Source organism: Berkeleyomyces rouxiae (genome assembly GCF_048999995.1).
Source record: "Berkeleyomyces rouxiae strain 22BRR77 chromosome Unknown BrBRR77_ptg000003l, whole genome shotgun sequence".
Classification (NCBI taxonomy): Eukaryota; Fungi; Ascomycota; class Sordariomycetes; order Microascales; family Ceratocystidaceae; genus Berkeleyomyces; species Berkeleyomyces rouxiae.
In genome coordinates this window covers 2,006,464-2,033,320 of record NW_027396493.1, presented here as the reverse complement: position 1 = coordinate 2,033,320, position 26,857 = coordinate 2,006,464, and the positions used below count along the sequence as shown (strand labels likewise).

The 26,857-nt window shown below is 52.3% G+C and overlaps 10 protein-coding genes across 10 annotated transcripts; 4 read left to right on the top strand and 6 right to left on the bottom strand.

The window, feature by feature from the left end:
• Positions 1-72: 72 nt before the first annotated feature.
• Positions 73-792, top strand: BROUX77_003750 (uncharacterized protein; the record flags this gene model as incomplete). The annotated part of the gene is made up of 1 exon (XM_073748436.1): positions 73-792. One exon carries the CDS (start codon positions 73-75, stop codon positions 790-792), a length of 720 nt encoding a protein of 239 aa, XP_073606175.1.
• A 406-nt stretch (positions 793-1,198) lies between these two features.
• Positions 1,199-2,869, bottom strand: BROUX77_003749 (uncharacterized protein; the record flags this gene model as incomplete). The annotated part of the gene is made up of 2 exons (XM_073748435.1): positions 1,199-2,607; positions 2,740-2,869. The coding sequence occupies 2 exons, from the start codon at positions 2,867-2,869 to the stop codon at positions 1,199-1,201; spliced, it is 1,539 nt and encodes a 512-aa protein (XP_073606174.1).
• Positions 2,870-3,423: 554 nt separating this feature from the next.
• BROUX77_003748 (uncharacterized protein) lies at positions 3,424-4,308 on the top strand (the record flags this gene model as incomplete). The annotated part of the gene is made up of 7 exons (XM_073748434.1): positions 3,424-3,462; positions 3,530-3,570; positions 3,631-3,646; positions 3,721-3,786; positions 3,843-3,957; positions 4,020-4,164; positions 4,230-4,308. The coding sequence occupies 7 exons, from the start codon at positions 3,424-3,426 to the stop codon at positions 4,306-4,308; spliced, it is 501 nt and encodes a 166-aa protein (XP_073606173.1).
• Positions 4,309-4,690: 382 nt separating this feature from the next.
• BROUX77_003747 (uncharacterized protein) lies at positions 4,691-5,229 on the bottom strand (the record flags this gene model as incomplete). Its single annotated transcript, XM_073748432.1, has 2 exons — positions 4,691-5,113; positions 5,227-5,229. 2 exons carry the CDS (start codon positions 5,227-5,229, stop codon positions 4,691-4,693), a joined length of 426 nt encoding a protein of 141 aa, XP_073606172.1.
• A 1,368-nt stretch (positions 5,230-6,597) lies between these two features.
• On the top strand, positions 6,598-7,569 carry BROUX77_003746 (uncharacterized protein; the record flags this gene model as incomplete). Its single annotated transcript, XM_073748431.1, has 2 exons — positions 6,598-6,900; positions 6,967-7,569. 2 exons carry the CDS (start codon positions 6,598-6,600, stop codon positions 7,567-7,569), a joined length of 906 nt encoding a protein of 301 aa, XP_073606171.1.
• An 861-nt stretch (positions 7,570-8,430) lies between these two features.
• On the bottom strand, positions 8,431-10,691 carry BROUX77_003745 (uncharacterized protein; the record flags this gene model as incomplete). Its single annotated transcript, XM_073748430.1, has 5 exons — positions 8,431-8,705; positions 8,771-9,377; positions 9,439-9,996; positions 10,056-10,433; positions 10,644-10,691. The coding sequence occupies 5 exons, from the start codon at positions 10,689-10,691 to the stop codon at positions 8,431-8,433; spliced, it is 1,866 nt and encodes a 621-aa protein (XP_073606170.1).
• A 1,782-nt stretch (positions 10,692-12,473) lies between these two features.
• BROUX77_003744 (uncharacterized protein) lies at positions 12,474-13,023 on the bottom strand (the record flags this gene model as incomplete). The annotated part of the gene is made up of 3 exons (XM_073748429.1): positions 12,474-12,547; positions 12,613-12,810; positions 12,972-13,023. 3 exons carry the CDS (start codon positions 13,021-13,023, stop codon positions 12,474-12,476), a joined length of 324 nt encoding a protein of 107 aa, XP_073606169.1.
• A 783-nt stretch (positions 13,024-13,806) lies between these two features.
• On the top strand, positions 13,807-15,322 carry BROUX77_003743 (uncharacterized protein; the record flags this gene model as incomplete). The annotated part of the gene is made up of 2 exons (XM_073748428.1): positions 13,807-14,509; positions 14,637-15,322. 2 exons carry the CDS (start codon positions 13,807-13,809, stop codon positions 15,320-15,322), a joined length of 1,389 nt encoding a protein of 462 aa, XP_073606168.1.
• A 466-nt stretch (positions 15,323-15,788) lies between these two features.
• Positions 15,789-17,050, bottom strand: BROUX77_003742 (uncharacterized protein; the record flags this gene model as incomplete). The annotated part of the gene is made up of 4 exons (XM_073748427.1): positions 15,789-16,248; positions 16,319-16,529; positions 16,605-16,634; positions 16,702-17,050. The coding sequence occupies 4 exons, from the start codon at positions 17,048-17,050 to the stop codon at positions 15,789-15,791; spliced, it is 1,050 nt and encodes a 349-aa protein (XP_073606167.1).
• Positions 17,051-24,082: 7,032 nt separating this feature from the next.
• On the bottom strand, positions 24,083-25,623 carry BROUX77_003741 (uncharacterized protein; the record flags this gene model as incomplete). Its single annotated transcript, XM_073748426.1, has 2 exons — positions 24,083-25,227; positions 25,290-25,623. 2 exons carry the CDS (start codon positions 25,621-25,623, stop codon positions 24,083-24,085), a joined length of 1,479 nt encoding a protein of 492 aa, XP_073606166.1.
• Positions 25,624-26,857: the final 1,234 nt, after the last annotated feature.

Below are 26,857 nucleotides of genomic sequence, written 5' to 3'. Positions count from 1 at the left end.
GTCAAGGTGTCCCCTAGGCCCATTCCCGTTTCAATTTCAACACCTGTATTACCATCAGCGCCATCATCATCCATGCCAACATGGTCACGGTCTAAAATCCCCCGGAAGAAGCGCCAATCACTTGGTGACATCTTTTTTACCTCGGTCAAGTCCAAGGTGATGGCGTCCACTGCCTCTACGTCAAAGAACGATTCGCTTTGCAAGCAAGAATACGGCCGCTCTCACAATACTAAGACTTCGCATTCTTCCAAGACAATCCTTCAGACTTTAGAAGTCGACTTATCGCATGTCGTACCATCTTCAGCAAAAGATATTCATAGTCTTGCGACTACTTTTCTACCAAGCCATATTTTGGATGGCGGTCAAAAGTGCCCCAGTCTAGATCCTCGCTTGATACATACAGCCCAATCCTCTTCATACTGGACCGGCCGCTTTACAGCAATACACGATCAACTTGTTAACCAGCTAATCAAGAATGACGATCTGGCTGTATACAATATTCAGGGCGGTTCTGAGAGACTGCATGGCCTCCACATTAACGCCAAGCGAGGAAGATCCAATCTCCGCAATCGACCAGAATTCATATCCAAGAAAGCGTTGCTCGAAAACAAAGGCACCACAATACCAAAGATAGCCATTGCCAAGATCGAAACGCTTTGTACGACAGACGAGGCTAAAGCTAGCTTTTCGCGATGGAAGCTAGAATACGCCAAAGCTACTGGAATATCCGTAAAAGTAAAGGGCGAAAGAAAGAGGAGTATCTTCAGTCGACTGGTTTCTGGAGCCCAGTGAAGAGGCTTGCTACAGTTGTCTGGCCCGGGGAAACAATGGTGTGAGATGCACTCTGTATCAATACCCACCACATAGTTAGGCACTTTATCGCTATTAAGAATGTGCCATCAAAAGGCACACAAAGTTTATGTGATGATGCTCGGGCGGTAAGCATTAGGCATCATTAACATGGAAAATAAATAGTTAACTATTACCTTTCTAACAACAAGTTTAAAAGTCCAAAACAAAGAAGAGTGTGCAGTTGTTCCTTTCCTTTTGGTCCATGCCTGGTATAACTCATTGTCCCGAGTAATCTAGAGTCGCGCAACTGTCCCAAACGCCAAATGATATGTACCCCCAGCCATGGTATAGTATGTGTGTGCCTGTCTATTGTATGGTTGATGTTGGCGGCACAAAGACTTTTTTTTTATATTGCCCTCTTGCGGACTTTGAGAAAGTCTCTAATTTGCTCTGTCTTGCTAGCAAAAAACATGCCCATGCGGTCATTTCGCCAAACCAAAACGCCAACCTCATCTGCATACGAGGCCGTAGCTTCATACTCATCAACATGGTCAAAGTCCTTGAACAGAAAGCCGGTTGTCGTCTTCATACGCTCGTTCTCCAGCTGCCACAGGCGGATCTGGTCGACGACGGTGGGCGGCAGGACGGGTCTGTTGCGCTGCGCGGCCCAGCGGCGCATCTGCTCGTGGGCGTGCGCATTGAGGTAGTTGACAATCTGGTCTGCCGTGATGCCAAAGGCAATGGCGCGCCGCACCGACTCGCGCGACAGGCGCCCGGAAACCATGTTGACGAAGCGCGAGCGCATGTTGCAGAAGAGCGCCATGACGGCGATCTGCAGCGGGTTCGAGGTGTAGGCGTAGATGCGGTAGTTGGTTTCCATGATGATGCCCTGGTCCTCGCCAGGGTTGACGGGTGCAGCACTGCCGGCGTTGCTGTTGCTGTTGCTGCTGCTGCTGCTGCCACTGGTGGCGCCAGACGAGCCAAAGGACGAGTGGGCAGCAGCTGCGAAGCCGTCGCGCACCGAGCGCAGGCTCGTCGAGCTGCTGGTCAGCGTGGTGGCGAAGCGCGTGGGGAAGTACTGCTGCGGCGTGTGCGAGGGCACATAGACGAGGCCAATGTCGACGAGGAACGGCAGCATGTTCTGGCGCTCGGGCGTCAGCGATGCCGTATCATACGCGCGCCCGAGCTCCATGCTTGCGAGCATAAAGAGAAACTGCAGCATGTCGACGGCGTCGAGCCCGCTACCTGACGCGCGGTTGGCGGCATCGAGCCAGAGCAGCAGCAGCGTCCAGACCTGCGAGTTGGTCTCTTGCAGCAAAAACGTAAAGCCGCCCTGTGTGATGCCCATGCCCAGGCTGCCGGTGGAGCCGGCGCGCCGCTCGACCAGGCGACCTGCTACGAGGAGTTCCTTGACGGACTGTTTGGGGCCGGCGCCACTGCCGCCGCCGAGACTGTCCTGGATTCCGACGCTATTCACGACGTAATGCAGGATGTCATCCCACCTGCGGCGGGCGTATTTGTCAAGAAAGGCCGTGTCGGTTTCGGCTGCGACGGGCAGCGCAGACGAGACTCCAAACGAGTTGTGCGCGGCACTGCCCTCGAGGGCTTCGCGGAAGGAATTTCGAAAGGTCGGGACGAGCTGGACTTCTTGTTTGCGGTCGCGCGTGGGGATGGTGACCTGGATCATGTGCAGGCTCTTGAGCGCCGAGAGCGCCTGGTCTTTTTCGCGCTTGTATTCCGGGTGCACCATGGCGTCAATGGTCTCGAGCGGTAGCGGCCCTGGCATGTAAAGCATCGTGAGGACAAACTTTTTGGCTGTCGGCGGCGGCGAGAGAGCGGTGTCCGGGGGTAGTTAGCTACGGGTTCATAGTCTACTCGGTGCCTAGGGTACATTTCCGGATCCACGTCGGGGAGGGGAAAAGGGCTCAGGGCGGAGGATGGGCTCACCCAGTTTCGGAAGCATGCGCCGGAATATTGAGAGCGCCGTGGATGGCTGGCTGTAGAGCTTTTTCAGTGTCGCGCCGGGCAGACGCTCGAGATACTCGCCCAGCGACGTCGCGGGCGGATTGGCTGACATTTTTGCAGGCAGGATTCGTACAGCAATAGATGGGTACTTATTATTTAAGGACTACAGCACGGGAAAAAAAAATGTAGGGGCGAGAAGATCTCGAGGTTGTGAGACTTTGGAGTTGAAGCTTGCATCGCGTAAACACTAATGGCTGCTGAGTTGACCCACAATACCGGGTACGATATAGACGGTTCAAGCGTCATGGCAAACATCACGACCGCAACGCTTCACGATGATCTGCCACAATCCATGTAGATACTTGTTGTATCAGTGTTAGATTGAATATAGAAGACCGTTGGTTGCGAGTCCGTCTCATCCTAATCCTATCTTTGATTTTTGGCTCAACTGTTCCGTGAGAAGTCGCGCCGTCTTAGCAACTCTCGGCTATGAACCTAGGGTTATGCCTGGGTTAACAACACCAATGTCTCGTTGGCTTCGGCTTCGGCCGGCTATATCAAGCAAGAAGTGATGTTCTGTCGTATTTTGCTCGCTCTGCTACAACAATCCAACAGCGAAAAAACTTTATTCCATACATCAGCACGTTGTGCTCACTACTCTCTACCATGACTTCCCGGCTCAAAGCTCTCCCATTTGTCCAAGCAGTAAGCATTATGAACCCCCTCCTCGGTTGAAATAATACAGACTGGCTAATACACTCTCAACCTCAAGGTATGGCGGTCATTCAGAGTTGAATCTGGGCTAGAGCCGCGGTATGTTCTTGGTATATTCCTCTTGTTGTTTTTGTATTATGTCTAACAGTGCAAACCCAGCCTCCTAGGAGACCATGTTTGTTTGCCTTTCCAACCTACCCATGAGATCTTCTGCACGTCATGCTCATTCCATATCCCTGGGCCTTGTAGTTCCGTATCACTGGGGCTGCCCCCGGAAAGGTTGAGTTCGAGCTTGCCATCCAACAGCAGCACACAGTAAGTATCCGAATGCCTTGCATCAACAGAGCACACAGACTTTAACCAGGCGCCAGAACCGGATGACCAACATCCACGGCGGCACTATTGCCAGTATCGTTGACCTCGGAGGCTCTTTGGCCGTTGCGTCGACTGGGCGCTTTTCTACCGGTGTTTCCACCGACATCAACGGTAACTATGGATCTATGTATCCCGAGAAAATCAATCACAGACAAGTGCTAATCCTTCTCTAGTGAGCTATCTGTCCAGCGGGGGCAAGCCCGGCGATGTCCTCAAGGGCCTTGCCACCTGTGATAAGATTGGCAAAACACTTGCGTACACTAGTGTCCAGTTCTGGAATTCCAAAGGTCAACTCGCTGCGCGTGGAAGTCACACCAAGTACGTAGACTTCACCATGTCATCGCCGCTATTATCCCGGTAGCTAACCTCAGCTTCAACTTCAGATACGTTGTGGGAACCCTCAAGGACCAGAGTCAGGCATACGAGGCACCCAACGAGTTTGTCGAGGACTTGGAAAAGTGATTTGCCACACGGCAAAAAACTCACTTGGCTTTGTTATCCAAGGGCCAAACACAAAGTCCAAGCCACGCGACTTAGTTACTTGGGACTGAAGCTTCGCCGGGGGCTTTTCTGTGCCCGGCTATCAAGAGTAGTTAATCCCAAAAACTCCGCGCAATCCCATTTTCAAGTAAAGCTAGTATACACAACGAGAGAAGGCAAACACATGCATCTAGCAGCTGTATATGTCTCTCATGTCACTGGAAAAAAAAGCCCCAGAAGCACATAGTAAAGTGCTCTCTCTCTAGCCCGAATCGCCCCCCTTTGTAATCATACAACCCCACCCGCAAACATAAAAGTTTCAATAAAAGTACACAGCCCAAGCCTGTTCCATGGAGCCCGGTATCTACCGGTCCTTGTAGATCTTGGGCTTGAAGCCCTCTTGCGCCTCAGCTTCGGCCTCGGCCTTTTCCACCAACGGGCCTATCTCCGCTTCCAGACGTTCCTTTGCGCGCACGACTTTACTCTGGAGATAGAAGCTGCCGCCCTTTTTCGGGTCGTTGGCGTCAAACAGGCGCTTGAAGCGCTCTGCCACCTCTTCGGCGTTGGCGACGCCCTTGGAGGGCGCCGGCACATTGAGAACCATGCACGCTTCGTCGAGCGTCATGCCCGAGCCGAGGGAGGCGCGGCCGCTGCCGCCGTTCGGGTTCAGCTTGGCCTGGGAGCGCGCATACTGGCTGCTGGCCTGCGCCTGCTTGTAGGCGGCCATGAACGATCGGCCGAGGATGCGGGAGCCGACAATAACGGCCTGGGTGATCATGCGGTGCGCCTGTCGTACGGGAGTGCGTGTGTGCGTGTTAGTGAGCTGTTTTTTTTTGGCTATGCGCTCATCGGGCATCGCATATCGTGGGCGTCCGGACGTTGGGGTTCGGAGAAACTGACCATGGTGGGTGTCGAGACAGGGTTCCCACGAGTAAACAAGGAGAACTGTTGGTGGGCTGAAACCAGATAAAACGAAGGGCGGTGGCTTTGGAGTGGTTCGTCGTTCAAGTAGAAGCCAGGTGCTTGATATGTGCCGGCTGTGAAGCAAAAGGACTTCTGCTTGTCGTGGTCCAGCCACACCGTGGAAGAATCTTGTCGCCCAAGTTCATGGCTGCACTCTAGTTTCGGTTGGGAGTGGCTCCGAGTATTTGCCGACTAAAGTGTCTACTCCTTTTAGCTGGGCACGGGACTCCATATTGGTGCTGGATAATCTGATAAGACAATCTCGCAAAGCAAATGCCATTCGACGAAGGTGTGGTCATCAAACTGAAGATTCGAAGTATTTGATAGATGGCTAGCTGAAGAAAGGAAAGCAGCACATTTCCAAGCCTGGGAAATATGGCAAGATGATACGGGTGCATGTGTCAACGCTGAAAGTCTTACATACTACTTGAACTGGGATTTATATGCGAGTCCATGTTCAGGTAATTCAGAGTTCAAGTGGCATCTCTTATGAATGGAAGCTGGTTGTTGAATCAAGTGAAATGAGTTCAAGCCAATATCACCCTCATTTAATCGCATACCTCACCAATTCTGAATATAGAACAAACGCCATGAAGCATCTAAATTGTAGCTGTCTTTGACTGTCCACTAGGTGTTGAAAGCCCTTGTATGCCTTGGTTCTCAGGCACCAACATCCTAGTCTGCCCTACCCTCCTAATGAGGCTGCCAGCCAAAGCTTAGCCCACTATCGACACCTCGCATCTTGCCGACAAAGGGGATCCTTCGTGCTCTCTCGCAACCAAGAACAGAGCGCACCAATTTTGTCTATTCCACGCGCTTTATTGTCTTTTTTCTTCTTTTTCGACTGCGCAATATTCTCTCCTGTCTCGCCGTCTGCTTCATTGCTAGCTGGCCATATCCACTCGCCAATCTCACCGGCTGGATAGCTACGTAGCTTTTTATCTCGGACCAAGCTCGCAGCTTAGAGTTTGTCATATACGCACGTGGAGCCGGCAACAGACTTCTCCCACCGTTGTTTCGCTATTCCCTTTCAGCCGCAGTGCCGTTTATACCAAGGAATCAGAGCTTGGATATCTTGTACCCCTGATACTATACGCCTCAATCTCCGATCAATCTTGTCATCAAGTACCCTCGACAACCCTCGCGCGGCCTGGGACTCCCGCCGCATTACGCACGTTCACACTCTACGAGGACCGCTTCAACTCCACCAAAGACCCGGAACCAGAGCCTTTTGTTGGCACGGGCTTAGCATTTTATCTATCCACTCGCCGCATCCTCCATTGAATCCCGATACGAAAGACTCCCGTCATGTCCAACTACTACCCTGCCCAAGGCCCCGGCGCCCAGTCCAACTATGGCTCTCAGAATCTCCAATTCTACCCGTCGTCATACTCGCCAGCACAGGTTTCGGGGACGCCCTCGCAAGCATATAGCTATGGTGGTGGCTACGGCGCCGGCACCGGCGCGGCTTCGGGTGGCGTGAGCGGGCGCATGGGCGAGCAGGGCGGCCTTCGCACGGGCTGGCTTGCTGCCTTTTCGACCGAGGGCTACGACGGAGAGCCGCCGCTGCTCGAGGAGTTGGGTGTGAACTTTGGACACATTCAAGGCAAGGTATGTCTTTTCTGCCCTGGCGAGTCCACAAGTCTATTTGAAGCACATGCTAATGACTCCTACTAGACTCTTGCTGTCCTAAATCCTTTTGCACGGATAGACCAGCACATCATGGACGACTCGGATCTCGCAGGCCCCGTTCTCTTTTTTCTGCTTTTCGGTACTTTCTTGCTGTTTAGCGGAAAGGTACACTTTGGCTACATCTATGGCCTGGCTCTACTGGGAAGCACTTCACTGCACGCAATCCTATCCTTGATGGCCCCTTCCGAGATGGCAGCTCCGGCTCAACCACAGTACCACGGCACCCCAGCCTACCCCGAACCACAGGGCGGCCCTGGCGTCTCTGCGCCCGGAGACCCGAGCTCCTCCTCTCTAACCTTTGCCCGGAGTGCCAGCGTGCTCGGCTACTGCCTACTGCCCCTTGTGGCGACCAGCTTAGTCGGTATCGTCATGCCTATGGACACTCCGCTGGGTATAGTCATGACGTCAGCGGCCATCATGTGGTGCACCGCCAGCTCTAGCGGAATGTTTTGCGCGGTCGGGCGCATGAGAGGCATGCGCGGCCTGGTTGCGTATCCCCTCGCCCTGTTCTATGTTGGCTTTGGAATTATGGGCATCTTCAGCAGCAGAGGAAGCGGCTCGCTGAACCGCATGGCAGCTTCGACCTGAGCGTTTCAGGGCCGGTGTTTACAAGAAATATCACAAAACACATGCCTATTCACGTTCTACTACTTACTGCCGAGTCTATGAATTCGACACCGTGCGGTATGATGGGGTGACTGGAAATCGGTTTATGAGAAAATAGATTCGCACATTATAATAAACTCAAATGACGCCTACTGTCAGCAGAAACGATGAATAATAGGAAAAAAGGATGTTGCCATCATTACTATAGTTACAAGATTGAGTAACAAAACAAGACAAAGGTTAGACAGAGAGGCTTCACACAAAGCCACGTTGTCCCAAAGCTCCAAAACTCTCGGGCTTGGAAGAGCTGGTGAAGCAGCCAAAGGGAACAAACAAGTATAGAACAAGAGCTTAGCTGCAGTTCGCGCAAGAAAAGGAACAAAGAGAGTGGACGCGACGCAGACAAGGAAACCTAGAAAAAGAAGAAGTAATGAGACAAGAAAGAAAAGAAAATCCAAGAATTTTGTAAAAAGACCACCCAAGAAGTTCCAGCCCCAAAACTAACAAACAAAGACGAAGAAGAAAACTAATAATAGCAAGACGATGAGAACCCACAAACAATATATGAAGATCAGCCAAAAACAAGAAAAAAAAGAAAGACAGGATAACAGACCTAAAGAACATATAAATAGACAGTGAAAAATCAGAGTTGCAAGCAGTTGACTTGCCAGCGAGGCATGACGACGCATACAGGAGGCGAGTAGGGAAAAACGAATGGCCAGATCTCTCGCACATGGGGTAAAATTTACAAAGACAAGATCACGATGCTTTTCTTCAAGGGGGGAGGGAATGTGAGGGAGGTTGGGAGACGGGACAGAAGCCCAACCCTAGTCACCTGGCTCTTCAAGCCTTGGCATCTGACGACTCGGTGCCGTTGGCCAGAGCGGTAGAGGCAGGCAGAGCGCAGACAAGCGAGTACTGGCCGCCACCAGCGGCAAAGATAACGCGCTTCTCCTTGATGGCCGAGTTATCGATGACGGTCGGCTGCTCAATATCGTCGGTGGTGCCCAGGCCGGTTTGGTAGTTGGCGGAGAAGCCCCAGGTGTAGACCTTGCCGTCGGTGGTGACAGCGAAACTGGTATCGGTGCCGGCTGCGACGGACTCAATCGGAGGGATGCCTGTGGGGTGTGTTAGTGAAAATGTTCTATTGAAGATGAGTAAAAAAAAGAAAAAAAGAACTTACCCTCGACTATGGTCGGCTTGAAGAGCAGGCGGGGACGCTCGTTATCGTCAAAGACAGTGTTGTCCTCGGTGTAGGCCTCCTTAGGCAGACCAACCTGGTGGCCATCAATGCGGCCCCAGACCAAAAGCTTGCCATCGTCGGTGCAGGCCAGCGAGTGGTGCTCGCCGCCAGCGATATCCTTGATCTTGTACTCAGCCAGACTCTTGACGACTGAAGGGCTGTTCACCATAGCGTCGCCTTCGCCGGCTCCACCCTCAACGCCAACCTGGCCAAAGTTGTTCAAACCCCAGCCGTAGACGCGGCCGTCGCTGGTCAGGGCGAACGAGTGGTACGAGCCGCCGGTTACCTTGACAATGGGGTTGGTCTTAGACTTGGGCACGCCGACGTGCTGGGGCTGCAGGGCCTTCATCTTGTAGCGCTCGCCGATGCGGCGGCCGAGCTGGCACTGTTCGCCTGAGCCCCAGGCGCTGACTTCACCCTTGATGCTGAGCGCCAGGATGTGGTTGGAGCCACCGGCCAGTTGACTGATGTTCTTGAGGCCAGTGATCTCGACAGGAGTGCGCTGGATCTTGGTGGTTTCGGAGAACCCAAGAATGCCATCGCTCGCCTATTATGATGTTAGCTTTTTTTTCAAGGTAATGGTGGTTGAAAACTTGAAGTTGACTTACGCGGAAGGTTCCCCAGCCGTACACACGACCATCACGAGTCAAGGCAAATGTAGCACTGTCGCAAGCAGCAACTTGTGCGATCTCAGTGCCGCCAATGAAGCCCTCAGTAGAAACAGCGGCGGGAGTACTCTCCATGGGGTTAACACCAGTGTCATCCTCATCGTCCGAATCAGAATCGGAGTCCTCCTTGTCCATATCACGCAGACCACCATCCCACTCAGAGCTGCGGCCAAGGGCGCCATCGTCGTTGACACCCCAGGTGAGAATCTTGCCTTCGGCGGTCAGCGCAGCAGCATGCATACCACCACAGGCAATCTGCACCACGCCGGTGTCTTCAGGTGACAGAAGGTCGTTGTAGCGAGGGCGCTTGACGTCGACAGGCTTCTTGCCATCGCGGCGCTTGGAGCCCATACCGAGCTCACCAGAAGAACCTTCGCCGAAAACAAAGACTTCCAAGCGCTGGCTGGGCAAGTCGTTGATGGCAGGACCGGCAGTGCGAACCTTTGGTGCGGGAGGTAGCTTAGGGACAGGGACCTTCTTGGGGCGGGCAGCGGGAGCCTTCTCAGCAGTTAGTTTTATTGGTTTCTTTTCTTCATTTCCCGATGGATTAAACTCACCTTGGGAGCAGGAGCTTCCTCCATCTCAATGTCCTCGTCCTCAACCTTCTCCTTCTTAGTAGGGGCAGCCTTCTTTGTTGAAGCCTTCTTAGCAACTGGCTTCTTGGTCTCAACCTGCTTAGGCCCGGCCTTCTTGGCCTCAGTCTTCTTGGCAACAGCAGCCTTCTTGGGCTCGGCCTTCTTAGCAGCGGCCTTCTTGGGGGCCGGGGCAGGCTTCTCGGAAACAGCCTTGGTCTTTTTGGCCTTGGGCGCCTCGGCCTCATCGTCGGCCTTTCTTTTTCTGGATGCAGCGAGCTTCTCAGTTGCTGCGGCAGCCTTTTCTTTCTTCGCAGCAGTCTTGGGCGCAGCCTTCTTGGTGGTCTTGGGCTCTTCGGCCTTCTATTGTGCACGTGTGTTAGTAAAGGGGTAAACGTAAATGGGCAGTTGGGGTCTGCGCAGAGTTGAGAGGCAATGCGCCTGATCAATTGCGAGAAGAGCCAGCGACCGTCGTGCGATAGTAGCAATCAGATCACGGTCGCTTGACTGGCCATTCAGGGTTCAGAGAGCGCGGTGAAGAACGGCGCGTGGGCTCGACGAGGAAGTGCTTACAGTGGCCTTGGCCGCCTTCGCGGCAGCAGCTGTTCTGCTTGAAGCCATTATGGCGTATGTGAGGTGACTTTGGGAGTCGGAAAGATGTGAGGAACGGTCGCGAATTTTGCGGCCGATGTCGCGATTGGTTGGCAGGGCAGAGGCAAGAAACGCGACAGCAATATTTTTTTATCGGGCTTCGGGCGGATGTCGTGATCAGCTAGAAATCAATTGACGTGGCAGATTTCTGGGCGGTCTCGCGATGGAGAGGCAAGTGCGGTAGATGGATGGATGTGGATGGGCAGATTGTCGGTTGGGCAGTTACCAAGGAACGTGAGACTTTGGAACAGGATGCAGGTAGTTGCCAATGCAGGTCTAGTGTGAGCAGCAGCTCCAGATATAATTCGAAGAGTCCACACCAAAAAGGATCAAAAGACCACAGTGAAAAAAAGGCGATGAAAGAAGAGGAAATGGAAAAGAAAAAAAAAATCAAAGAGCATCAGGGTTCAAAGATGACAAAGAACGAGGATACGGAAGAGCTTTAAATCCCGACGCGAGCGCGTTCGTGGGAAAATGGCGAGCGCGGGCTCTTGCCTGTATGGAATTTTGCAGTCGGCGCAAGAATCTGGACAGGGAATAAGTGGGGCCCTGTGTGTGAGTGAGGCCAGGGTTTGGCCAGTCCACGCAGCGAGTTTTGTGTGTATCTATCTGGCTGTAACTATCTGTATACCGGTACTACCAGTATGCCAAGTTGTGTACAAGAATAGAGAGCGTGCAAGTTCCAGAGCCCTCGGCCGACGCGTTGCCCAGGGCCAGCCGAGCCGGTAGGACTGCGCGGCAACCAAAACAAAGCAGTCGGCCAGCGATCGAGCGAGCGCCCACTCTCTTCTGCTCTGCCTATCGTCTGCTCCCCTCCCCGCGTTCGCACGAAAATCCTGCCGGCGAAATTTTTTTTTTCCCTCCATGCAAGCGCCGGCGCAGAGATGGCTGGTGAGCTCACAACACAGACGATGTTTTTTGCATGCGACCTGCAGCAGGCCAGGACGAACACACAGCTGGGCCGGGACGCCTGTTCCGCAGGTGGCAGAGCAGATGGTCTGTCCGTGTCTCCAACTTGTATCTGAACATGTATCCGCTTCCTCCGTGCATCTCGTGCATCTCGTGCATCCAGGGCGCAAGGCCCATTCGCAATCTGCCGCTGGCTGTCCTGCTTTCTGGCTGGTCCATGGAAAAAGCAGGCAGAAAGATAACTTTTTGGCGGTCAGCGCGGCGCAGTTGCGAAGGCGGTGAGTGAGTCTGCTTCGGCATCCTGATCTACTGGTATGCGTCCCATATTGCACTCTACACATTGTACGTTGAGCTTAAGATAGAACATTTCTCCATCAACTAACTTGGTCACCTTCTCTTCCGACTCATACTTGTTGCGTGTTTTCATTCACGACGCGCTTTTCCCCCAACAAAGAATGTTGCACTAGCCATGCCACCCCAGCTAGCACCACCGATGTTAGGGTTATCCCATATTAGATCTATCTCGTGTAACCTCGCTTCGTAATGCAATCACTTATACCAAAGACACCTCGAGCCCGGCAAACTAGCTAGGATTGTGTTTCACATATTTTGAGCCCGCAGCACAGCTCAACCCTTGGAAGGGAAATAAAAGTCTAGTTAAATGTTCAATTGAATGGTAAACAAAAACAAACAATGATGTGGCTAAACTCGCCACAGAAAACCCCATGCGCCAAATGTCCCAATTTCATGATACCACCCCGGATAGCCTTAATCCAAACCCACAACGTCCCAAGACCTGGGGTGTCTAAAAATGCAATAGTTGTAAGAACTGAAAGACACCGCTTATTTCTTGGTGGTGAAGTCAATCTCGTTGGGGTTGAAGCCGCCGTCAGCAGCCTTTTCGCAGGTGCAGGCGTCTGTGAAATGTTAGCAAGGAAACAGGGACGCTGGTGGACGAGCCTGGGTGTCAGTGGCAACTTACTCTCAGCGCGCAGCCCGCAGCTGCAGGTAGGACCCTTTGGGAGCGAGTTCTCGACATTGGCGCGGTCGCAGGTGCACTGACCGGCCGGACGGGCGCGGCAGGCGCAGCGCGCACCGGTGACCTGGTTCTCGGAGGCGGCCTTTTCGCAGTTGCAGGCCAGAGCAGAGGTCTTGCCGCAAGAGCAGGTGGCCTTCTGGGCTAGAGTCGGGGGGAATAAGACAAGCAAGTTAGTGGGGTGTGATTCAACGGCACAAAAGGATGCTTAGAGTGTAAGTGGAGTGTGGGGAAGGGACAGCCAAACGTAACGTTGGCCCTTGAGGATTGCAATGTGAGTGGTATTGAGTAGCATGGAAACTTACCGCAGACGCAGCTGTTGCCGGTAGCGCAGCAGGTGGAGGGCTTGGAAGACATGGTGAGGGTTTGGAGATGTGAAGATGAAGAGCGCAAGGCAAAAAAGTACAGGAGAGTTGGGTGAAGAAAAGCGCAAAGTGAGTAGAGAGAATCTGTTGTGTTTATGATGAGAGAAGCAGAAGAAAGCAGCCGAGAATACCACAGACTGGCTATCCTTATATGCTTTTAGTTGCCATCACAAGACTCGGCCTGTCTGCGCAGTGCAATGCTTTCAGAGCTGACGGAAGCGTCCCAAAACGGCAAAACTTGGATGGCCATGACTGAAGCATTGAAATACCTCTTCTCTGATTGGTCGGCGTTTCTAATCGAACGTTTCTGACGCCACAAATGAACTGCACTGGCGCTACTTTTTATGGTGGGTCTCGTTCGACTGCTGGGACCACTGAGCCAGCAGGTGTTTAAGCGGGCTGACAAATGTGCAAATAGGGTTAGGGTATGTACTGACGTCGCCCCTGTGAAGATGCTCATAGAAGGCGACAGAATTGTTATTGGAAGTAAACATCACCGGGGGGGTTTGTTCCTTTCCTTTTTGCTGTGGAAAACGAAAAACATATTGGCATTTTTTTGCTGTCTAGAATCACTCAAGTAGAATTTCCTTCCGGCTCTGCATCGTGATGTACAACTGCTATATGCCCGCGCTTTGAACAACAAATCACTTATTGCACACCGACGGTGCTTTGTGGGCCCTTCATTCAGGCCTCGTCGTTCCTCACCGCCTCCACTCCCGCTCCGGCCTAGCTTCACCAAAATTGTCTCCGCCACCACTGAAACCCCCCGCCCGTAATGACGCAAGTCTCCAAATCCGCCGACGGCGCTGGTCCGTGTCCGCTTCTGAGTCTGCCGGTCGAGCTGACCACGCGCATTCTGGTCTTGGCGGGGAGCCCCGCCGACCTCCGCGCCGTGGCCAGCTCGTGCCAAGCGCTCCGGTCCATTGTCCGCCAGAACGAGGCGTGGATTGTCGGCAAGGTGCTTCCGCGGCTGATAAGCCCGCGCGTCGTTCCTGCTGCGCTGCTTGTCCGGAAGGCCCGAAATTTGCCCAAGGCGGCCGGCGACCCACAGGCCCGTGCAGCCCGGGACTTTATCCAGAAGTATCTTGATGGCCAGGTCGAGGATAAATCGCTATCGGCCTCAGCTGTATGCACCATCGCTGATCTGGAAGCTCTTATGCCGCTGCATTGTGTGGTGGAGTCTATGAGGGACAGATTCATCGCCCACTGCATGAAACAAATCCAGCGAGACAACCTGGCTGGCTGGGACACGACGGCCCTGTTCTCGCCGGGTCTTCCGCCCAGCACGTCCGAGAAAGCCCGCATTGAGATGGCCCTGTATCATTACCATCTTTTCTGCGTGCTATTTGGCCACGATGAGCCCAATCCCTACAACTACCGGTGGACCCTCCAGAGAAAGTTTCGGAGCTGCTTTGCACCGTGGGAACTCGAGCAGATTGCTTCAGTCTTCGACACAATCCGGGTCGATGTCTACAGAGGTGAGAATGTAGCCTGGACTACGGCTAATGAAAAGAAAGGCTGGCGTGGTTCTATTGCTGCCTTCGCCGCCGCAGCCTCCGTCGCTTGTATGTCTGTAGCTAATCTGTATGGCTTTACAACTCACAGCTTTTCGGGACGTCGCACGCCACGACATAACGTATGGATTGAACATGGTTGAGTATGACAAGCGCCACTCTCCGTGGATGCGACATATCCTTGAGACGGGCTTGGAATATATGAATGAGGTCTTAGCTGCCCCGGACTTTGAAAGCCGCCGAAAGGTGCTCATGCGCCAACATGTTGGTGATTCTATTCCCAGGAGTTGCTCCTTTTGTCCAATGACCTGGAACCTGCCCAACGGCAATGAAATGCCTGGTCACGACTTTGCGCCCTTTTCAAGCCGCAACATGGCCATAGATCCTCCCCGAGTGCCGGAAGACGACTCGGGACCAGAGGATACGTGGCGATGGATATGTCAGACGGGCATCCCAAATCACGCGGACCTCCCGCTCAGCCCCTTCAAGCGATGGATTCTCAGACACCAGGGCTACATCTTCTGGGACTCGTGGCGCGTTCAGTCTTCGCAGATGCTTAGCCAAAGATTTCGTGAACCGTTTTTCCAGGAAAGTCATTTTCACGTCCGCGAGCAACTGGCGCTCGAGGGCTTGCCTAATACCGAGTCCTACTCGAGCAGAATGGTCAGCTCGTGGCTCGCGCGCAAGCTCATCTTCCTGGATGGTGGCCGCGGGTACTGGGACTTTACCGATACCAAGAGAATTGAATGGGGGCATTCAAAGGACCCTCGGTTCTAGCCTCAGGGATCAAGCGACTCTACTCTAGTCATCAGCCACCGATGGTGTAGAGGCCACCGGGCCTTAATATCTGTTCTCGCCATATCTTGCAAGATATATTTACAGCAACATTACTATGTAGTGAATAAAGCACAATGATATCCTCCACCAACAAAAAGACAATGAATAAACACAAATGCCACCATAAAAAAACACAGATCCCTCCGCCCGTCTAGAAAGAAAGACACCAATTCCAACCCCATGACTGCCTGTATGAGCTCGTCGGCCAGGCCCCGGTATCTATGTCCGTCTAATCTATGTATATGTGTACTACACTCCATGACCCGCCATAAACCTTGACGCCCGGCTCGTCCTTTGGCGTTCTGCTGTTGGGTAGTTGTCATACAGCCCTTCTTTTTTGTTTTTTTTGGTTCCCTTGGAACCTTTGCTGTCCTGCTTTTTGGATGTGGCCGGTCCTCACCCATTCTCACTGGGAGTACGGCTTCTGTGCATATATGATGTTGAATGGCATATACACGTGGTAACGCGGGTCGTTCAGGTGCTGGCGGACCTCGACTAGCAGCATTTCCGTCTGTAGCATAGTCCAATTGAGCGCCATCAGCGGCTTGCGCGCCATGCCGACCAAGCCGTCGTGCAGACTCTCGCGGTACATTTCACCGCACGACGCCTGCAGACTGTCCTGGGGCCAGCTGCCAATGGGTACCTTGAACCGCTCGCGGCGGATGTTGACGAAGCCGGCGGTAGCCAGGTGCTGCTGGAGCGCATTGCTCGCCTGCAGATCGGTGCCAATGACGGCCAGGCCCTGGCTTAGCAGCTGCATAAAGTCGCGCACGCGGTACGGCGTCTCTTCCGTGTAGCTGTCGTCGTCGCATTCGATGGCGGCGCTGAATTCTTGTAGCTCGATCCAGCCGCCTGGTTTGAGGTGGCTGCCGGAGTTGTTAGCAGGACTTGGACGAGGGGCTTGGAAGCGGAAGCGGAAAACAAGGAGGGACTTACTCTATGGCCTGCTTTAGTAGTGCGGGCACATCGTACACGGTGGTCATGATGCGGCGGGCGTGGATGTAGTCGTAGGTCTCTGGATCATCGGCCCAGCCGTCTTCGTGCTCAAAGTCGTCAATGATGAAGTGCACGTTAAGAGGAACTGTATCAGGCTGGATAGGCGATAGATCCATTCCTACAAAGGTGGCATCGGGGAACATGTCGGCCACTATGGACAAGAGTGTTAGTGGTCGTTCACGGGAGGAAATGGGAGAAGAAAGCCCCAGCAAAAGCTCCAACTTACTGTTCAAACACCAGGCGCCGGTTCCCGTTCCTACAGGCCTTTTGTTAGCATTCGACTTGCCTTTTAGCGACACTACAAGTGGCACTTTGATACATACCTATATCTAGGACGCGGGCATTGCTAGAATGGAGTGTTTCCTCGACTGGAGCAAAGTACAGTGAGCCACACAGGGTTTCCACTACATGGTGGACTAGGTCGTCGCGAAGTTGCTCGATATCGTCGTTGGGATACGGATACTTGCCAGCGTGGTAGGCATGGTACCGCAGACCGGCCTCTTCCACGTGGCCGCGGATGCTGTCGGAGAGACTGATGGTCTCGGCTAGCTCGATTCCGGCGTCAATGCTGCCCATCTGGTCGTCTTGACCATTGTCACGCTGTAGGGTGTCCTGGGGGCTCTGGTGGGTGCGAGAACGGCGTATGGCTTTGTGAGGCGGAGATTCCGACATAATCAGAGAGAACAGAGAGGACTGGAGACTATCGACACAAAAAGGAAAAGGCAAGAGGGCCTTCTTGCTTTGGTCTATTGCTCGGCAGGCGAGCGTCAACTAGCGAGTTGGTGATGGTCTTGTCGAAGAAAGAGAGGAAGTTTTCGTAGGTGATGGGCGAGTCTTGCAATGGCAGTGGGGAAGAGGTTGAAGAGGGACAAGCCGTATAAGAGTAACTCGATCGAGGGGGCAAGACCAGAGGGGAGTACCTAATATAAAACGTTTCTGTGAAGTGGAGGAGAAGGAGAGTGAGGGAAGAGGAGGAGGAGGGAAGAGTACCACACAGGCCTGTACCTGCTGGTTGTAACTGGTCGCTGTAAACTGTACGATGGGCGGTTTATAAGTGACACTATGGGTGCTGTAACTGCAGCAAATAGCTGTAAGAGAGTCGGTTGCGGGCCAACTAAAAGGGTCACTGTGTCTGTTTGTGCCTAAGCCAAAGCATGGGCTTGGGCCTATTCTCCAGTGGACTTGAGCGTACGTTTATGTATGTACGCACGCACAGCTCTTGAGCAAAGAAGCAGAGAGCAGCAGACAAAAAGAAGAAGCCAAAGACAACAAAGGCGTGTGATGTGATGTATGTACAGGAAGAGAAAAAAAGGGTGCTGCCAATTTCAAGGCTGGAGCTGAAGATGCTAACAGGGTGTCTTTGGTGATCTGCGCAAGGCGGTTATAGCAATGATGACAATGGCAACCAATTCAGTTCAACCCGAGCGAGTTGCTTGTCCAGTAGAATGCTGGCAGTGAAGACTTACAGCTTGTTATGTAGGGTGGACTGTAGAGTTTGGGTGTCTCAGATGGATCAATAGTAGCAAGCTATAGTAAGGAAGTGATGGTAGATGGTGATGGTTATAATAGTAGCTAGTAGCAATGATGGAGCAGCACTATCAGTGGTGCTGGCAGCAATAGCAGCAGTAATATCAGCCTGTAGCTTTGACTATATCGACAGCCGACGCCCCTGTCGTCACATATGTATGGTATGGTATGTATGTATGTACTTGTACAGCTCAGTGTCTACAGGTACAACTATCCGACCTGGCTTGCCTATGGTCTCTGAGACTTCAGCTGTGTCTCGTCTCAATGTCTCTGACAATGTCAAGTGCTGTGGGATGTGAGATATGGACTTGAGGTCTGTCACTTGCGGCCCGGAAGAACAACGAGTCTTGGGGTCCCAAGTTCTGTGGCGCAATCCACTGTACCGTTCCGGCGGAGCGAGGAATAGTACAGATAGATGGCAGCCGACAAAGAGTTGAGAGTGGAAGAGAAGAGAAAACAGAGTTGCCTGAGAGGAGTGAGTGGGGGGTGAAGAGCGGTAGGGGTGGATGAGGATTCCAATGCCTTGGGAGCCAGTATAGTTTGCTTGGACAACGTCTTCTGGAGAGGAGTTTTCCTACAAATTGGGAGTTGTTCTCACAGCGAACTCAAGGTTGGAAACGCGGTGAATGAATAAAATGTCGACCTATTGAAGAAGGAGGAGGAGCAGTCGGGGGCGTGAGTCTATATCAGACCCTGTATCAGGGAATGAGAAGGAGAGGAGGAGGGGGCGGATTTCGGGCAAGGCAAGACAAGAGGCTGATACTTGTATTCTTGTACTTGTAGACAAGAACAACCAACTACATACGAAGGACTTGCAGACAATGGAGGGAGAAGGGGAAAAAAAAGAGGGACCTCCAAGCTGGGGCAGTCGGCCAGCGAGTGCCAGCAGAAACAGGCAATATTTGAGCAGACTGGAACGGGGCCGAGAAAAGGATTTGTGGTTACCGAAGGAGTCTTCTGAAGTGTAGTTGGTTGTCTTATTTCTGGCTCTAGCTCTGGCTCGAGTTCTTTACACACACATGGCGCGTCTTATAACGCCAGGAGACCGATGAGAAGGGGGTAGATGGAAAGGAGAGTAGAAACAAGAAGCGGGCGAGGAGCAATAAAGAAAAAAAAAAGACCGGCAAGCGGAGGCAAAGATAGACAGAGGCAGAGACAAAGGACCCAGGCCCAGAGACTGGGTACGTGTAATGGAGAGCAGTGCTGGGTCCCGGCCGGATGCTACTGTTGCTGCAGCTATGACGCACAACTTAGATGCTGATATGCAGAAGTGGAGCTGGAAGCCGGAGCCTTGAACTGATGCTTCCCTGTTGAGTGGCCGTGGCTGGCTTGTCTCGTCTTGTCTGGAGTGAGGAGACGGGCCAGGGTATGTATTCTTCAAAGGATGGTGTTGGGTGTTTCCCTCAGGTCTGTGCCTTGCCTCAAGCTTGAGATCTAGAAAGCGAGATACAGAGAGACAAGGAGCCCTCAAGCTCAAGCCCGCGCCTTTTAGAGATGGCAGAGGAGAAACATGGGCAAGAGAAGCCAGCAGTAGCAGTATCTGTGGCGTGGGAGGGGAGTGACAGTGGCAGAGGAAACATGGCAGAGACAAGGCGATGTAACTATTCGGTACATCGTAGAAGGGATGTGATGGCTTGTTGGTGGCCGTGGGTTAGCCGTCCGCTGTAACCCTGCTCCCCGCGGAAACCAGCTTCAGACAAGGAGCCGTCGATCCAGCTAGCCAGGCCCTTGGGTTGGGTTGGGTTGGGTTGGGGTTGGGGCTGCCCAGGAGCTTAGTGTGAGCTGGTAAGAAGCACAAGTGCAATAGCGTGTCTTCTCTTGCTCGTCTTCTCCGTGAGTAGAGCAGGCCGGTCTTGGTCTTGTATGTAGACAGGTAGTTGGCTGGTTGGGAATATCCAGACCACCACCACCATTAACTACGGCTCAAGCTGACCCTGCATGCAAGCCCTCGTCTTTCAAAACCCAAGAGACTGGGCCAGAACCACAAGCTTTGTCTATATCGAGACAAGCCCAGATCCACGGCAATGTTACAGAAGACAGGGAGTCGGGGAGGGGAAAACAAGTGGTGCGTGGTCCAGAAAAAAACACTCAGGGAAATCCTCTTGCACGTAAACATTAAAGTCTTGGTGGTGATTTCCGGGTGCAGAGTCCAGCTTGACAGCTTCTGGCAACTTTGCCTGATTAGGCTATTTTGTTTTTGTTTTGGGTCTCTTGGCATTCATTCTTGCTGGTTGTGGTCTTCTGGAGCTGCTTCGATCTTAGCTGCTTGGCTTGTGTCTTACTTTGCCATCTCTGGCTTGGTGTAGGTGTTGTCCCTTGCGCAAGTGTAATCTTGAGTTTGTCCCAATTTTATAGCAACGACTTGTTAGCCACACGTGTTGTCTGTCGTTGAGGCAAGGATAACTGCACTACACACACAGGACGAAGGGCAAGTCTAATCTTAAAGAAAGCAGGGCATGGGGACTCGGAGACCCAGAGAACCAGAGTTGCCAACAGACAATGAGCCAGAGCCAGGCCCAGAGCCAGAGCCACAGCCACAGAACAAAGCGCCTCCCCCCGTGCGTCCCGGCCGGAACGTGGTCTCCCTGTAATTGTCAAGAAGAGGAGTTGGTTAGTTGCCAAACAATGCCCAAGCCAGGCACTTGTACAAGTACTTCCAGGCATGCATCTCTGGAGCTCGGCCGAGCACATGAACGGGGCATACGGCGACCTGCATACAAGAAGCACAAGTACAGATACAATCAGCGGATATATCTATACATAGAGACAGATGTGCATATTGCCGGGGACGCATACTCACACTCACTCGCACTCGCACTCGCACTCACTCGCATATATGGCTCCCGTCTGCATGGTCAGGTATCTGTGTATCTCCCTATAACTAGTTCCATGCAGTAAGTATACTTGTGCTTGTACGCGCGCGCCTTCAAACTCCCACACGCGCCCTCTAACCGACCCAGCCGTCTGAGCAGCAGAGGAAACAGACCGTCGGGCCTTGTCTAGCACGCGAGGGAGATGACAAAAGACAGACAAGCCTAGGCCGGTCCCGAGGGAGAGGAACCTTTTTTTCCCTTCTTTTTTTTTTTTTTTTTTACTTCTGTGCTGTGTGCCCGAAAGCGAGGGGTGACCGGATTAAAGCTTCTGGGTATAACCAACTAACTAGCTATACATTTCTGAAGGGAAGGGGGAGGGACTATACCCCCAAGAGAAACACTGAAAAGATGCCCTGAAAAAAAGAACCCCACGGGCACAATATAAGCACATGATGAAAAGGCGGAGATTGCTGGTGTGTAAGAGCTGACATAGTTACATACATGCAGCACAATGCCACCTCGCAAAGAGCGGTTTCTCCAGTCGATTTGAACGGCAGTCCGAGGAAAACTACTGGCGGAGAACAGCATGGTGTGCTTGTTTTGTTGGGGGAAGAGGAGGGGGATAGAGATTGTGAAGAGGGGGGGGCTGCTGGGAGGATTTTCTTTTTTTGTTTTCCAAATACTTCACCCAGTCTCCCTTCTCTCTAACTCTCCCGTTCTGTTTCCGGCATTCTGGTTATTTCTCAAATTAAGACAATTCTTAAGGCGGCCTGTTTCAACTTCATTTCATCTCATCTCACTCACACGTGAAATAATTATACACATGTAATCTCCCGTCTTTCTCTACTTCTACCTTGACCACACACTCACTCTCTCCTCATCGTGCTCTCTGCCACTATCAGGTAAGAAAAACACCTAAAAAAAAAGAACTGCAAAAAAACAAGTCATCCAGACGAAAAATCAGCAACTGTCGAAGCTCGGGCCTAAGCACAAACTTGCTCCGCTTGCTGGATGCCGGCTCGAATTTGAATTTGACGGGCTCCCTGTTTCCCCCTCCCCTGCTCCATGGGTCTTTGTTTTCTCTTTTTCCCTGGTCTTCTTGCTTTGGCCGAGAGTCTGGAACAAAAGTGATGCCCGTCGCCGGTCCAGAAGAAAAAAAGAAAAAAAAAAAAAACCAGAGCACTGGCACCAGTCAAGTCGGTGCCCATGCATGGCCCGAGGAGCTTGCACGCCCGAGAGAACGTTACAGAGGGATTCACTTGACTTGAGGAGATGCCCACGGAGAGCCTGTGGTCTCATTTTTGATTCTCTTGGGCTTTGCTGTTCTGTTCTGTGGTGTGCTTTGCCCTGCTGTGGTTGGCTCTGGTGGCCTTGACATTGAGACTCTGAGTCTCTGTGCTCGCTCGTACTTGTCCGGCTATTTGTTTGTGTCTGTCCCGTTCCAGCGTGCTGAGCGCATATGCAGAACATGCATGTAATGTAATGTACATACATATGTAGTTATGTAGTTACATAACTACATGTAACTATACACATGTTGCATGTACCAGTACAGATGCATCCGTCGATTCTCGTACCCAACATCTGTACTTGTACTTCCACCACCAACATCGCATAGAGTTGCATGCTCTCTTCTCCTCCTTCTTCTTCTCCCCTCCCCCTCCCCCTCCTCCCCTTCCCCCTGCCCTCCCCAAACAACCCCTCTTTTCTTTTTCCTTCTGCACCGGCGCCATATCACGGCCAAGCAAAGGCACCGAATGGCCTGTTCAGACAAGATTTGCCCGTTCAGACAAGATTTGCCTGCCAGATTCCTAATGCTACGCTGGCCGCCTGTCTCCATCGACCGCTTCTTGCGCCTCGTTTCCCCGGCTGCGACCTTGCAAGGACGAAAAGTTTGAGCCCACCAAGTCCGCGAGTGGGCTTTCCTGTAACACTGCCATGGCCTCTGTGTGTCTCTCTCAGTCTGGTTTCCCTGTGCTCCCTGGTTTCTCCTCCTCTGCTCTATTCTTTGCGTGTTTCTTTCTTCTCTTGTCGGTGGTTTTGTCGCCGTAGATATCTGCCCCAAAAGCCCCCCTCCCGCTTTAACCCAAGATCAGCCCGGCCAACACGCCGTCTCCTCGTTTTGGCTTGGCTTAGCTTGGCTTGGCTCTAAGCTCTTGTTGTGCCACTGACACCCAAACTGTCGGGACCTTTTGCTTTCAGCGTTGCCGGCAGTCAAGGCCCAAAGTATCCTAACGTCAAGCTCCATCTTCCGTGCCCCCGTTCAACTCCCTGTTTTCTTTGTTCTCTTCTGTCAGTCCCCTTCCCCTGGGTACTGGTATGGGTCTGGGCATAGGACTGGGTATGGATATCCCCTTCTCCCCCCCCCCTGTTGCTTTCTCTCATCCAGCCTTGTTCTTTTGTTTTTTTTGCTTCCATGACAGGCCAAGGCCAATCAGCAAGTGTTGCCTGCTCTTTGGGCCACTCACATCTTCATGCCTATTACTCCGTCCCTCTGTTTTCCCCTTGCGAGAAATAATCACCAACTGCAAGCACTGCCGCTGTCCAACTTTGCCTGGTACAACTAATTCACCGGTGACAAGACCTAGGGTTAATACTTACACAGGGTTATTCCAGAACTCAGGGTCAACATTCCCTTACGCTGATCAACTTGTCCTTGCAAATCCCAAGGACTTGGTTCCAAGCTCGTTCCTTAGGAGCTTAGATTAACTTCCTCGCAAGCCTCGTTTGAAAACTGCAATTAAACACCTTTGATAAACAACCCCAAGACCCACCCACTGCCTTTCAGCTGCTGTTTCGACCCTGCTCTGCTTTTCCTTCTATCTCTTCTTCCACCTCACCACATAGCCAGTTACATATGTACATGCCTGCTTGTTATACAAATCTGCCTCTACTCCTCCCACCCCCCAATACAACTAGGCTCACATTCCTCTCCGGTACCGAGATTGCCTGGACTCAGTCATAACTCCGGCTGGCTCCTAGCCGAGAGGGTGAGAACCAAAATGCCGGAACCCTTTTATCTTAACGCCTTTTCCCTCCCTCCCTCTCCCTAATCATCTCTGCTTTCCACAGCCCATGATCCTGGCCCAACAAAATACAGCTTCATCCGAAGTTGGCCATTGTACGAATGAATATCAACCAGGACGCACTTCTACAAGTAGATCTCGCAGTAAGAAAGATTTGTCATTCACCTAAACCACAAGGGATAAAATATGTCGCCAATTGCTTGAAAACGTAACGCATTGTGTGTGCAGAGTCTCACCCATCGTGATTCTTTCAACGACCCTAGTCCAGCCAGTAAATGGTTCCTTGGCCGCTAGCCTGGAGGAGCAGGAACTGATGGCCTACCTGTTTCCCTCCCTCGTTACTCTTGTTCTTGGCCGAATCCATGCCAGAACCCGTCTGTCTTGAGCCGCTCCTCGCTTAGGCGGAATGACTTTGGGAACCACGCCAGATCGTCCTCCTTGCCTACCATCATCTTGACCAGTCCCTCTGCGCACTTGAGGGCAAGTGCCATGCCGTGGCCCTGGAAAGCTACCGATGCCCACAGGCCCGGCTGCCCCGGCACTTCACCGACCATCGGGGCCTCGTCGAGCGTGAATCCCATGACGCCTGACCAGCCAATTTCGATGCGGCGAGCGGCATCATCGGTGCCCCAATGCTCCCCAAAGACACGGGGCAATAGCCCCTTTAGATATTCCTGGGTGCCGCGGTCAACTGTAGAATCATCCGTGTTGCCAAAGCTTGATACTGCTCCGAGAGGCCCGTGAGATAGACCGCCACCCAAGATAATAGTCTTGCTAGACTCGGGGCCGAGCTTGGGCTGAATGGTCATGTAGTCGAAGTCGTGCTCTGTGTGCATAAAGCTCATGCTGTTGTTGGCCATGGAACTCTCAACCGAAGGAGTTGCCCGTATAGCCACAACATCGCCACGCACAGGAATAACCACCTTGTGAAAGGCAGAGCTGATTGCAGCAGCGTATCCATTGGTGGCCAGGACAACTCTTTGACAGCGCACATTTCCTCGCGGCGTTGTGACCCGCCACCCGCCACCTTGACTATTATCAAGACCAGTCACGGGGCATCTAGTGATGATGCGCATGCCTCTATCTACACACTTGTCCAAGACACCTCTCACCAACTTGTACCCCGAGATTCTCCCAGCTGGGTACTCGATGATTCCCTGGGCCTGGAGCTCTTGACTCGTAGAAAAACAGCTGTGGCGAGCTGGAAGCTCTCTGGGCTCATGTATTGAATGAGTTACCCCAAGAGAGTTTGCGGTGTCCTTCTCAAGCTGTATAATTGAGGCCTTGGAGCGGTTCCACGTATCCTTGTTGTAGAAAACGTCTATTGTATCACACTTCTCTTGGTCGCAATCGATTTCAAGCGCATTTGAAAGCTCATGAAGGCCGTTGATATTGGCTACCTGGAGTCTGATGATTTTGAGTGTCTCATCTTCGTCGCCAGAACCGGAGTATCCACAGTACAAGGCACTCTTTGTATGTCCACCTAGTTTCTGTTAGAACTATACTGTAAAGAAGATTGTCAAGACAAGCCCGAGGTCCACATACCATTTCGTCCTGTCGCTCCGGAACATACATCTCGAGCCTCAAGCATGAGTATTGAATGTGGCTCGCCCTTGCTTTCATGTAAGAGGTACCAGGCTATCATGGCGCCACTGATGCCACTGCCAATAATCACAACATCAGCTGTGTCTGGAAGAGCTTCATTACTGTACGCGTCGCAAGCCTCACGAACCCAGTACGATGGCAGAGGATCTTGTACCGGCAATGAGACAGGTGCTGCGGCCCTTTGTTTGATTTGATCAGCCCATTTACTGCTAGAGTCGACAGAAAAATTGACAGCCTCGACGGCCGGGATGGGGAATGGGAAGTGGAAGGACATGGTGAAGGTTTCAGTCAAAGTGGTTTAGCCAAAATGCGTACCCAAACAAAGAGAGAAGAACTGATTGGTGACTAGGAGAGACCTGGTGGTTATAATTGAGTTGAGGATGGTGCTTTGTTATACTGGACATTCAGGGGCACTAACAAGTACTAGAATATCTGTGTCAAAGCCGAGATGAGCGGGGGCAAGCAAAGCCAATTGGGCCGCGTTTACACCCACACAAACGGATAGACAAACATAGATACCAACAAGAAGAATTCTCTTTTATCACAGCCCAAAGACAATCTCGGTTCTGTTCCCTTGTTCTAAAACGGCAGCTTCAAAGCCCTCGAGTCCGGCATAAGGAAGCAACAACTCTTTTCGTTGTCTTGATCGTCCCAAAACCGCGTCATCAACTCGCGACTTGCAACTACCAACTATCAACTTGCAACTACCAACACTGCGTTGAAGTTGCCCAGTCTATAGAGCCGCGGGTGGGTATTCCCACTCGGGAATGGAAAGTACGCCCGAGATAGTACCTGCCTTTTTCGTATGGTTACTGTTATGCTGGGATGTAACCGTGATGTGTGACAGCGCAGTTGAGTTTGTGCTCAGGGTTACACCATGTTGTTCCTACAAAACCTCCTTAGATGACTTACGTTGAGTGTACGGGACCAACTCAAACCTGTGGCAGCCAGAGGGTGAACCCCAAGCTGCATCAAACCCAGTGGGCAGGTCTCAGAAGCCAAAGAACCGACAGGATGGACACTGGGGTAACAGGGCTTAAGCGTCGTCATCTAAGCGGTGAAGCTCCTTCACACTTCTCAGCAGCAACCACATGATGATGCCTAGAAGACTGGCAAAGTTCAGGTGATAACATCATCAAACCATTCGAGGCTGGTCTCACCTTGCCGTCTATGGAGTAGCTCAGTATACTTCTTGAAAACTAGCCCAACACAAGACACTCCGACCTCGCAGTCACATACTATGCCCGTGTGTTCATGCTCCTTGTCGCTCGCCTCACATGAACACTTGGTGAACCAAGGAAAGTACAGCCTGAGTGATAGCAACTAGTTATGTATTTCTACGGTGTATCTACGCCTGGGAGAGATGTGAATGCCTTGCATGACTAGCCTGCTAACGTACCCAAGGGGGTTATCTTCGCCGTATGCGGATCCGAAGCCATCATCTGCATAGGTGGCCGTCACGGCTTTTTCCTTATGCATTCGCACATTCTAGCTTGCAGCAACATCTT